The sequence below is a fragment of the Topomyia yanbarensis genome, chromosome 1 (assembly GCF_030247195.1).
Source record: "Topomyia yanbarensis strain Yona2022 chromosome 1, ASM3024719v1, whole genome shotgun sequence".
In the NCBI taxonomy this organism is placed as follows: Eukaryota; Metazoa; Arthropoda; class Insecta; order Diptera; family Culicidae; genus Topomyia; species Topomyia yanbarensis.
Window position 1 is genome coordinate 24149127 of NC_080670.1, and position 13532 is coordinate 24162658.

General features: G+C 38.0%; 1 protein-coding gene across 1 annotated transcript in view; it reads left to right on the plus strand.

The window, feature by feature from the left end:
- LOC131677107 (enolase-phosphatase E1-like) overlaps positions 1 to 13532 on the plus strand; it is a 31853-nt gene that overhangs the window by 14822 nt on the left and 3499 nt on the right. The window contains exons 2-5 of the mRNA XM_058956702.1: positions 5732 to 5887; positions 10160 to 10296; positions 10385 to 10641; positions 10816 to 11018. Coding sequence (XP_058812685.1) covers positions 5732 to 5887; positions 10160 to 10296; positions 10385 to 10641; positions 10816 to 11018 — 753 coding nt within the window. The remainder of the gene's footprint in view (positions 1 to 5731; positions 5888 to 10159; positions 10297 to 10384; positions 10642 to 10815; positions 11019 to 13532) is intronic.

Below are 13532 nucleotides of genomic sequence, written 5' to 3' on the forward strand. Positions count from 1 at the left end.
CATATTGTTTTTAAACCTCAATTATTCTTTTCTGATTTTAAAAAAATAAAAATAAAAAATTGAGCTAACAATTGACAGTTGTCCTAATAAATGAAGTAGCTGCAAACTACACGGCTAGTGACCCCAAAAAAATTACTATAACTTAAATTAGATTCATACTAACACAATCAATTGAAGATCTCTCATATACACTCGCAATCTCATCCAAAACGCACAAACGCCCCTAGCTTTCGCGATAACACAAACCTGGTCACAAATGGAATATACAATTTCAATCATCCACACATACGCCCGCAATTTTGTCAACATTAAAACACCCCGGTAATTAAGTGAACGTTTCAGCACCTATAAACGCGGTCCCAAGCATTAACCCACCGCTCGCGCGATCATGAATCGGTTGCGTCCAGAAGTCTCTACTCTCGATCAGCCTAGACCCATGCCTTCAGTTGGACCAATAAAAATGACGCTCAAATTCCGTAGCAAACACGTTCCTCTACCATACACTAAAATGAATTATCAGATTTAGGGTCCGCGCGCGATCGATCAAGAATACACGCGAATATGCGAATGGGCACACGATTATAAAATCGAATTTATGCACGCAAAGCTAAATACACGCTAGCATTCAAACGCTCGAGCTCTTCGCGATCACACTATTACGCAATTAGTTAGTACCCATGCCAACCCAAACTCGACCGCAAAAACTCACACCTTCCACGCACATGCCACCACAGGACTCGCAATTAGATTCATACATACAGTCACAAGCAATAATTACAGGTACAGTGAAGACCCGTTTTTATTAGCCCCTTAGTGAATTTTAGGCTGATGAAACCGGAACATTGATAAAATCGGGACATATATTGTCCTTTTTAGGAAACCGATGCTCTTAAAATATTCTTCTTTAGACCCTAGATATAGCCGCATAACCTTTCCTGATTATTTAGCTTAAACTTCCCTTAAGGGGGTCTGACAGTGCAAAATTTGAAAATTTTTTTTTGCATATTTCGGATCTCTAAGAAAAGATGCCCAAGAAAGGATTTACTTGAATTCAACTTAGTTTGTCTGCTAGAGCCCATCAAACTACCAACTATCAGTTTTCATATGAAGCTGATAAAATCGGGTTGAAAAGCTGATAAAATCGGGGGCTGTTAAAATCGGGTCTTCACTGTATTCGTCCGGCAACAGGGGGAAGTGCATCTCAAACGCAGAACTTATCATTTCAATGATGACTTCGGTCTGCGTTGCCTGTGTTCAAGGCACCATAGCTTCGTCCATCAGGTCAAGGATGTATGAATCCCGCTAGCCACCACCCTCGGCCTTAGCTGCGCAAAAGAAAGAAAAAAAATCTTTTCTGATTTTTAAAGTAAACAAAGTAAAAAATATGCCGATTTCTCCGTTGCTTGCGATAAAATAAATCAGATAGCCATTGCCAAGATCGATAAACTTGAGTTCAATGGTTCTCTTCTGGTTTGGGTCCAGTCATATCTGACTGGTCGTGACATGACTGAACATTGGAGACTGCATAACCATGCCATTTCGAAGTGACCTCTGGAGTCCCTCAGGGAAGTCATCTTGGACCCTTCATATTTTTGCTCTATCTAAATGATTTATGCTTTACATTGGAATGCTTTAATTTGTCATTCGCCGATGACTTCAAATTATTTCGTCTAATCAGGGATCCTGAAGACACCGGTTTTTTGCACAGGTCACAGACACAGCTGGATATTTTTTTCAAAATTGGTGCAACGTCAATAGGATGGTATTGAATCCTTCAAAATGTTCCGTTATCTCCTTCTCTTGCAAGCGCACGATAATTAAATATGACTACGAGATTTCGCAAACCATTCTCTAGCGAGAATCATCCGTAAAAGATTTGGGGATTCTACTAGACTTTAAACTGAATTGCAAGGATCACATAGAATATACAATTTCCAAGGCCTCTAAGTTACTGGGGTTTATTTTTCGTGTTTCGAAGAACTTCGATGATATATACTCTGCCCATAATCGCAAGTCAGTCCCATGTTCTATGGCATTCCCTAGCTACATGGGACTGAACGATTATGGGCAGTACTGCTTGAAGGCACTTTACTGTGCTCTGGTTCGTTCGACGCTTGAATATGGCGCTGTTGTTTGGGCACCATATTACCAAATCGATATCCAGCGCATCGAAGCTATTCAATGCAAATTTGTTCGTTTCGCTTTTCATCGGCTTGGAGAGATCCACTAAACCTCCCGAGTTACCAGGACCGCTGGCAACTTATTAATCTCAATCTGCTGTCCGTTCGACGAGATGTCTCTAAAGCTGTTTTCGTTGCTGATCTACCCAATCACGAATTGATTGCTCAAATATTCTAAAATATGTGGACTTCAATATTCAACCTCGTAGTCTTCGATTTCATCTTTTTTTTAAGAATACCTTATGCCAAAACCAAATACGGGTATAATGAGCCCTTTGCTATTATGTTTTTGGCTATTGACCTTTCTACTCCCGTTTAAAAAGAAACGTTGCCGAATTATTTCGTGAGGAAAACAAAAAAAATTGCACTGCAAAAATTGGTTGAGTTTAGGTAATTTCGTAAGGCAAACAATTTGGTTGGACTTTGCATCAGTGGTTGTAAATGAGCTGTCAGAAATCTTAATTCAATCGTTGTTCTAATATTTTTGATTTCCACTTGTCCCGAGATGTTGTAAAGCGGTTGTTAATTTTGGTCCGATTTTAGCACAACTAGTTTCATTGTGTAGAGGAACAAAAGAACTTGGTTAGTGAGTAAAATTCATTTGGTAAATTTGCTTGGAACTATGACTTTTTAGTTTAAATATGTTTATGGTGGTCAGATCAAAAATACTTTGTTCACTAATGTATTCTGTACAAATTTCGGAATCAGTTCGGAACGGTCACATAGTATACATTCTATGCGAAATTACCTCTACTTTTCGAATATCATGGTCTCGTTCTGCGCCTAGGTGCGCAAAAAGTTTTAAGCAGATTTTGAAGCTTTGTTGCTGATATGGAGACGCATGGTGTTTTGTGTAAAATAGTTAGACAATCTACAGTAAACCAACACGTTCAACAATGGTTTTTAAGTAGTGTTCTTCATTTTTTATGATATTGTTGACATTGGTGAACAGTAACGGAAAATCTATCATGAAAACGGGATCATAGTTATAAGAAAGGTTCAATGACACTGTATGGAAAAATGCATTTAATATTTTACGACTTTTGACATCAAAAATGGGCTCAGCACCTCAAAATTAGCTTAAATTGTGATTTTCAGCCAAATTAGGTAACATTTGAGGTTTTGTCCGACTTTTGTTTGAAGAGCCGCCACTGTGCGGCGTGGCGGCGGCGGCGTGGCGCACACCTCTATTATGAAGGCACACCTTAGTATACAGAAGGAATATTTTAATAGGTTGGGCTTTTTAAAAATAAAGAATAAAAATTTGCTCCAATTTCGTACATGGACTAATATTTGCTGACCAAAATGCACACAAGGATGGCAAAATCAAGTCATACATATCACTGTATCTATGGATGCGATTTTAGTCCTGGTGCTGAAAGGGCATTAATGACCTGACATAAGATTCTCTGTTCTACAGAAATCATGAAAAATATTTCGTAACGAATATTACATCACATCGATGAAGTAGTGGGTATACCGAAATACGATTTGTTTGATTTGAGTAGGATTACAATGAATGATATCAAGCAAAATTATTGAAAAGGTCCTATGTGCAAATGAGAACCTCTCTTTGTTTACTTTCTCTTCCGCTAATAACACGGTCGCATTTGCCTTTGCTGCTTAACTCTTTGCATAATATGCTAGTCGAAATCATAATCTACCAATATGTACTGGAACATTATTGGAAAGATTAATGGTAAAGCCGTGATAATCAAAAGAGAAAGTAAACAAAGAGAGGCTCTCTTCTGCACATAGGTCCATTTCAAAAAGTAGGCGAGATATATTGGGACCGTAAAAGGGTAAGGAACATTTACACGTAATTTCTTATATTAGTATATTCCCAATAACCGAAGATACGGATTGGTGGCTGAACCTATGGTTTTCGACCGCCATGGTTCATTCTCATAGAATAATCAGAAAGGGTTGTGAAGCTATGTCTAGGGTCTAAAGAAACAAATTTTAACAGCTTCAGTTTATTAAAATTTGGAATCTACCTCCGTAATATGATATCCGTATCAAGCAACACGGTTAGCAAGAATGAAAGTAATTCAAAGAAAATTTGTTCGTTATGCACTAAGACGCCTTACGTGGCAAGACCCTATTGATCTTCCGCCATACGAAGGCCGCTGTAGATTATTAGGTTTACAAACGCTTGAAACGAGAAAAAGAGTAGCCCAAGCTGTTTCCGGCGCTAAGATTCTTCTAGAAGAGTTAGATACGTTGGAATGATTGGGTCAACTCCACATCTATTCACTGGAACGTTTGCTTCGCCAACGAAGCTTTTCACTGTTGAAAGATAGTAACTCCCCGAATGGTGGTCATCATCCAATTCGCTTCATGTCTGCCACATTCAGATGAAAATAAATTTCCTCACAAAGTGTGCGAAAAACTAAAAACAAAATGCAAACTAGACTACCACTGCTAATCAGAGTAAATAAAACCGACAGTAATAAGTCCAATCTTCTTTTATGTATGACGTTGTAATAGCGAAAGGAAATTTGTGGTAGGTTAATTGTCGGACCCTGTAGTTGTGATGACGATGGTAGAAGAACGTTTATAAGAATTTGATAAACTATGGGACACAACATTCCACCGAGATACATGTAGCAATACCCTGTCGCCGTTCTATCAGCCCGCTAAAAACTATTCTTAATTCTACGTTCTCGATTATACCACCACAACATACTAACGCAATAACCTAACTGTAATCCAACTGCTACGCTAGTAAATGGGTTCAGTTGTCATCAGTGTATTGAACTTGTTCCGTTTGTTGACATCTTGACACCGAGCGCCGGCCGGCCGGCTGCCAGGTTTTGTTAGTCATATACATGTTTCAGTATCCACGTCCATATCAACCCATACGTGCAAAAGCAACATACGTAAAAATATGCGAAACATACAGTTGCACACAGCGTTCATGTTTATGTAGGATTTTCAGCTCATTTCCATCCTTTACTTTTTTGACACTACCAATTTGAACCTGTCAGTCTACTATTTCTGTTCGTTCAACACATCTGCTTCGATTCCAGTACAACATGGGGTAGTATAATTTTGTTATATTAACGCTGCACTGCCCACAATCACAAGCCAGTCCCAATCATTGTTGTGTAATTATGTCTGCCTGCTTCTATATTTCATATTTGAAGATTATAGTTTGCTAGGGTAATAAGGCTTATTTTCGCACTATTCTTATTATTACCCTAGCAAATTTGAAGCCGTGGTTAGAACAGCGTCTGCCATTCTTCTTCAACGCGTTGACCCAAATGGTAATATAAATAGCAGGACAGCCGATTTGAGTTTTGTTTACGTTTTGTCGTAAAAATTTAAACCTTTTCAGGTCACTTGTTGTTATGGTCCTTGGAAATAAGCAGAGATATTAATAGTAATTTAAGGGCATTCCATGGATCAGAGTCCAGCATAGTGAGGCCCAATATAGCAAAAAATATGCACATTACCATACATTAGATTCTTTTTTTAATCTAGATATCAGATAAATTATATTCCCTACAAGCGTTCTAAACAATTTTTATTTTTTTCTCTCTTTGCAGGACGTACTGTATCCCTACGTGCTGAAAAATGTGGAAGAATACCTTAAGACGCACTGGACCGACGATGCGACCAAAACGGTCGTCGCTGCGCTGCGCGAACAAGCGGAAGAGGATAAGAAGGCCGAGGTCGAAGGTGCTGTGACTATTCCTGCTGAGGTAAATTTCATTTTTTGTTTCTGGTACCGAAGCACGCTACTGCGCAATAAGTTCTTTGATTGTACGGCAAGTAAATAATGAATGGAAGGCGGTTTATAGACGGGTAAGCAGAAAGCAGCATCAAGCTGAACATACTGAGGCTTAAGAACCATTTATACGATCCGTCGCCAGTACAGTACATTAACAGAACACCAAAATTAGACACTGTTCCTGTGGAGACGTTCACAAAAACCATCAACGGCAAGAAACGTTTTGACGTACGGAAGGTGTGAATTGGCCCATAAAAATGTATTCAACTTGTCCTGGCGGAACGGCGACCTAAAGTTGACGTTTTGTTATGTTGGTGGAAGTTGATGTATCGTGTGGATAGTACTTTATACAACCAAATCTTTTAAAGTTTTGGAGCTTGTAACCGTATGTGTTTATCAGAAGCAAGGGGGCGAGGGAAACACACAATGGGTTTGGTCATGGGGTGTAAATTCGTGTGAGTTTTCGGCTGCTTTCTACTAATAAACTGACTCATTGTTCAGTCAAACCGCAAAACCCGCATTATTTTGCGTCCTTTAAAATTCTTCAATGGTGGTTCTGTTATCCTGATTTTCCTTTCTGGCCTCCAACTCCAGAAACCATACAGCCTATCCTTTTGTATTTAGCTGTTGGGCAGCCCGTAATTTTTTTATGAATTGGATAACCTAAAAACGTCCTTTGAGCGCGCCATCGCGTGGAACTTTACTGTTGTCATAAGCGGCTCATTATCGAACACCAAAGAATATTTCTAGCCAAACATTTGAAAAGGACCTAACTGCCAAACGAAAATATTGCGAAAATTGCAAAAGAAATTTACTTCATATTTATTATAATCTATAACTAAAAATTGATAGTGGTGAGCGAGGTTTCACTTATTTTACAGTACAGTGCAGTACAAAAATTCCAAAAGCAAAACGCGGCCAATCAGCTCCGGTCTTCTCTATTTTATTTCGTTCGATTGCGCATATTGTTTGAAACAATTTGTTTCTATTTGGACCAATATTTTTTTAAATATTTTTCAAATCTTACATTACACTAAAAGCTAGAATAAATAAGTTATATCTAGCCAAATATTTGAAAAGGGCCTAACTGTAAAATTTAAACATCGAATGTACATGTTTTCCATTAAAAAATTAAATCAAATTACTTCATAATTAATTGTTGCGTTATGTACGTGTTAGATGTACATAATGCAACAATTGATTATGAAGAAATTTGATAACGATTTTACAACAATTTATAAAAGGGCCTAATTGATTTTTATGACCTAACTGATTATGAAAGGGTCTAACTAATTTTCGCATAACTAGCAGTACACTCTGGTGGGAAGGTCATTGGGGTTGCTTCTCTAATTTTCCGGCCATCACATCCAATGATTTGATATTCTTAGTATGTATAACAAACATAAAGATGTGACGTAAACGTGCTAAAAACGCACAAAAATCCTGTCAATCCTATTTTTCATTGGGTTGTCTGCTCTAAAGATATTACCAAGGGCCGTTCATAAATGATGTTGGGGAAAAGCCATGAATTACCGAGAGAAACACTAAAAATTTGAGACGTACTAGTGGAGCGGGGTTAATAAAACCAACAACAATTTTTCAATGTGAAGTTTTAATTACAACTCTTGACGATTTAACACGCGTTGTTAGGAGCTTGATACATTGAATTAGACAAAGTAGGGGACTTGACGTTACACACTTCGAGACAAACAGGCGCAAAATTTAGTCCTCCCGAGGACCGGTGTTTACTTGACAGACAGTTGCTAATTCGTCCGATTTTGCAAATTTTGTCTCGCGGGACGGACCGAGATCCCCTAAGCTCCAAGCTGCAGTCCTGTAAGCCCGGTAAAAAAACTAGACGTGCACTCATTTTAAAAGGATTATTGTATTATAACTGATTGTAAAAGGCTTATAACAGCAGCGCAGCACCTAATCGATGAATCAATCGAAGCTACAACTGTTATAAACCCAACTCTTCCATAATTTACATACACGCCAATTCTAATTTTTGGTGCAATATCAGAATCGAAAAGTATTTTTTTGCGTTAGGTATACAAGGAGAAACAACATGCGCAATCAAACGAAATAAAATAGCATCAATTTTTTAAATAGGAATCTAATGAATCTGACCAAACCTTCTTTTGTAATTTTCTCAATATTTACGTTTTATTTAGCATTATTGACCATTGTAAAATCAGATTGGCCCTGTACGTAAATTATGCAAAAGTTGGGTTTAAAACAGTTGCAGTATCTATTAATTCATCGAGTACGTGTTACGCTGCTTTTACAATTCTTTTATAATCAGTTCTCGACAAACATATGATCAGGGCGTATAAGCCAACTGTCAAAATTTACTTGGAGTGGAAATTGTGTAATCATCATATGTAATCACAGATGTTTGAAGAGAAAAAAGAAAAGTGTTCTACTTCGACGGCGCCGGTGGTTGAGTGGTAAACTTGACCACCACCCATCCCAGTTGGTCTGGGTTCAATCCCAGCCGAGATCTTTGAGATTTGTCTGAAGTTAAAAAATCTGTGGTCACGTCTTCCTTCGGAAGGAAAGTAAAGCCTGGCCGGCGCCGGTATTGGTCAATAAACACTTTAGGATTATCAGGAGTTACACATTGAAAGATGTTTCGCTACTCCCAACCATAATTTTCTATTGATTCCCTGTGCAACTTCTGCTAGTCCAGATCGATGACGGAGTAGTAGCCAGGGGTCATCGCACAAACTCAAGCAAAAAAAACAAGTTTTCTCCTCCATTAACTGCTGTGAACTGTGTTCAGTTAGTTATGGCTTTTCATAATGATATGTTTGTATCATAACATAGTAATACGATTTGCGTACATTTTTGCTGTTAGGTCCTTTTCAAATGTTTGGCTAGATTTCACTTGTCAAATGAAATTACGACAGCCGTCGAAGAAAACGTATCGGCATTACCTGCTTTTGCCCAGACTCGTCTTGACAAACCATCACCGACCTCCCATCTCATCCAACGTGATTTTTTTCCACTCTGCTGCCTTCGTTCCGTTGATGTGTATTTTAGTTCAATCTGTTCATTTTTTTTAATTGTGTAAAAACTGGTTTCAGTCAAAGTTGCGTTGGTTGTCGATTTTCCCCTCCGTGGTGCAAACTGTCACAACAAAAATCACATTGCGATCATTTGTATTTAACGATAATGTATAAAAAGATAACAATGCTGTATTGTATTGAGCGATAATCTAATCAAGTAACTTATATCCAAAGCATTTTTCCTTGTCCTGATACTAGGTGTAAACCAACAGAATACCCGTATTCAATAAAATTACAATTACAATTAATGTATAAATAAATAAATGTTTGCGAACTACTGCCGCTTCTGGCACTACAAACAAATTAAAAAAATACTAGCCGTCACCTTATGTGACTACGCCGCTTTCCTTCCCGTGCTTATGCCAAATGACTATTATGCCAAACGCCTGTTGTGTCAAATGACTATTATACCAGTTGACTTTATGCCAAATGACTTATTCCAAACGGGTTTATGTTAAATGGGTTTATGTCAAATGCCCTGACACCATTGGACTGCGTGCGTACAAGCGAGGACTGCATATCAAAAAGACACTGGCAACTCTGTCCTGAATCTGGAGACAGTAACAGCAACGTCACTTGCGGGTAAAGGTAGTACTTTCCATAGTGATGCACACACACATATACACTAAACTTCCTACTTTCCTTCAATAGAGGCGCTGTAACCTCTATCCCTCCTCGTTTGTATGGGTAAAGGAAAGAGATGTTAGTCTTCTTAATATGTAGTCTTCGGTACAAGCCAATTGACTTACCAACTACGCTATGATCGCACCCTGTCACAGCAATCATTTTTGACAGTACACTACTGCCGTTATAAGCATACTTGTCCCATGTTCTATGAGATTTCCTATATACATGCGACAATATGCGTAGAATGGCGGACTACTACACCAAAGTACTGCCCATGATCGCATACTTGTCCCGTTTTCTATGGGATTTCTTATATTTATAGAAGGGATTTGCGTTCATAGGCAGCGTAGTAGTCGGTGCAACACAAATTCAAACTTTGGTGTAATCAGTCTATCTTATTTTGCACTACACCTATGTAGCATAACTTACAAAAAAACAGATGCAACGCAAAAAAAAATTAACAGTTCGGCTAGTCCGGAGGCCTACAATTTTTTAAACTTATTCCTAATTTAAACTAATCCATTATATTTTTTTTTGTTTAATAGGACTCCGAAGACGCTATCGCCGATGTGGTAAAGAATGTCGAATGGCAAATGTCTCTGGATCGTAAGACCGGTGCCCTGAAAACCCTGCAGGGTCTGGTTTGGGCTCAGGGCTACAAAGAAGGCGCCATCAAGGGACAGTAAGTTTTTGCAAATTTATTTTAATCTATCACTATCGCATGTGTAAACAACGAACGAAACATTTTCCTCTGCCCTGGTACAATCTAGTGTTTACGACGACGTCTCGAAAGCTTTTGAACAGTGGACGCAAGCGGGTCGCAAAATCTACATTTACTCTAGTGGAAGTATCGACGCTCAAAAGATGCTGTTTGAGAACAGCGAACAAGGAGATCTGGTAAAGTATTTGGCCGGTCATTATGACACAAAGATTGGCGCCAAGCAAGAGAAGGACAGCTATGAGGCCATTCTTAAGAACATTGAGGTCACAGCTGAGGAGGCCCTCTTTCTGACCGACGTGATTGCCGGTGAGTTTTTTTTCTCGATTTGAATAGATTGTTATTGTTGGGTTCGTGATAAGCACTGTATTTGGTAGAAGCTGCACCGTAGCAACATTTTGGGCAATACATACGTTACATTTTTCAACTGTTTCAACTGGACTAATGTGTTTTTTATTTTATTGTTTTTGTTTCTCGCTACAGAGGCTAAAGCGGCTAAGGAAGCAGGCTTGAACGTCGTGGTCCTAGACAGACCCGGCAATGCTGAACTGTCCGATGAGGAACGCAAAGAATTCACCGTAATCTCGTCATTCGCCGACATCCCTATTGAGTCGGCTGAAGAAGAATCCACTAACGGCAATAGCAAGCGCAAAATTGATGAAGCTGCCCAAGACGACGAAGCTCAGGTATATCCAAATAAGCACTAAATTACCTACTTTTCCTTTCCATTTTTTGCTATTTACACATTTACACTTACGAAATCGTTTTCATACACACCAACACCTACTCGACATGTATGTGGTACTAGTAATTTCACTAGATGGTAATGGTAACTGCAAAGATGTTCTGATATAGTTAATTAATTGATACGGTCATCAGAAAGTGAATTTTTTTTTATCAGTAAGAATCCCATACAGCGTATTTCATCTCTCTATTGATAAGACGCCGAACCATATTTGACGTTGAACTGGACTGAAGAACCGAAAAGAATTTGATATTCGTTTTTGAGTGTCAATATCGAATCCACCTGATTTATTATATGCTTAGGTTTTTTTTCTTGCTTTTTGTGATACGAATCTTGCAACAAACTTTTTTCTCAACTATCATTTTAAAAGTAAACGATATCTGTCCAGTGTCAGAATCAAATGGAAGTGAATTATTCCTATTAGAGATCAAAATTAATGTTTAGCCAAACATAACAGAGGAAGCAATTCCTACCCTAGTACAACTACATTTAATGTTACAATTAGACGTGTGAAACGAAGAGAAACAAATAAAAGTATTGTCACTGGAAAACAATAAAACTGAATACACATATATGCAGTAATCGATTGTACTTAAGTATGATAGTAGTTAAAGGTTGATGTTACTAGGCTCTCTCGTAATATCTGCTCTGAATATCGAAAAGGCCAAGAAGTGAGTGTTTGGAAGCCTTTTGAAGTATTTGTTCACTCCTGAATAAAAAAGCTACAAATAAAAGAGAAAATAAACGATAAATTTCGATGGATTGATGCGGGAAGTTTTTCTCTGCCAAAACGATTATGTTAACGAGGAAATAAAGAGAATTTGAGTAACGCAAAACGAAGGCAGCAGACAAAGCCTCCCGATCCATTCATCGAATAATTTGCAAACAGAAAATCAATCGGTCGTGTTTATTCAAAATTTCGGTTGTCCAATCCTCGCCCCCTTTCGATGTAATGTTGTGTGTATATGTCGTGCCAAAAAACTGCAGCGAAGTTTGTTCCGTGGGTCTCTCTCGATTACTTATATGTAAACCGGCTGCAATGGCATTGTTGCGCTATCGTTCGAACGTTGAAAGGCTTTGTCAAATGACGTACTTTTTGGTTCTTCTACATTTAAAATAAAACGTATTCAATAAGACATATTGTAACCTAAAATGTATCATTGTTGTAATTGCTCATTATCGTTATCAGTTGTCACCATCACCATCAGTATCATTTTGCTTTTATTTTGGGTTTGCTACCGCTATCTTAAGATAAACAGTATCACGTTGTACTTGGTAATTGTGATTTGCCTTGGTGACGATCAGCGGTATGCGACATACCCTTAGTTGTTGGCAGAGCATAACATCAAGGGAAATCGAAGCACATCTATTTATTATTAAGTAATTCTAGCAACGACTGCTAATTCTTGTATGTCTGCATGTTTGACTATGATTATCAAGAGTCTCGAAAAGCTTATTCTAATAGCCTTTTAAGGCTTTCCCTACAGCACGATGTTTCTGGAAAAAGATCTTCAAATAATCGCGTTTCTCATCTTGAAGTTAATTCTCACGATGTCGACTATTACTAAGCATTAATTATATACGTTTACCTTATTAAGAGAAGGTTACATACGTTTTTTGACAGTTTAAAAAACGTTCGAAGAATCTTCGGGAAAGTACGCACAATTCCAATGAAATGTTTGTCGCCCGTTTCCCGTAGAACTGAATTTCGCTATTGATTATTTTAGATTAACAGTATAACGTACATATATTCCAAGGTAAAATTCTAAATAATGAAAATTACTCGTTTATTTGTCACTATATTCTGTTGCATGTTACTACATACATGATGAACTACCACCAAGGATTTGACTACAGATTACACTACCTATAATCGTAAGTCAGTCCCATGTAGATAGGGAATCCCATAGAACATGAGACTGACTTGCGATTATGGGTAGCACAGATAAGTGACAAAATATGACAAGCAACAGATCGATCGGTGGGATGCCATAGATCAATTGACTGAATGTTTAAACATAGTAATATTCCGTTTTTCGTCATAACCGATTATGCCAAAACCCCTGATCTCTATTTCAGCGTCTCAATGAAAGAGAAATCAATTTCCATCGCAATCATACATATGATGCTGAAATGATGTAATTTTGATCCAAATAGAAATCTTTTCTGTTTAGTAATCTTTTTCACAAAAAAAACTGAGACATCTCAAAACCGACGTTTACATGTTTCCTCCTCTGAACTGAATTCTTGAACTTGCGTTTTAATCTTTTTCTTCCCTTTTCATTGATTTTGGGTTTGTGTCTAGACTAAGCAAATATAGCGAAGCCACCTATCGGTAAATTCGGCAGCTTTCGAAAGTCAAGACACAAACCTTTAATATTTCCGATAATAGACCATGGTCGCCATCTGTAGTCTTTCACAGATAGCATGAGGAGTATTGTAATTTATTTCACTT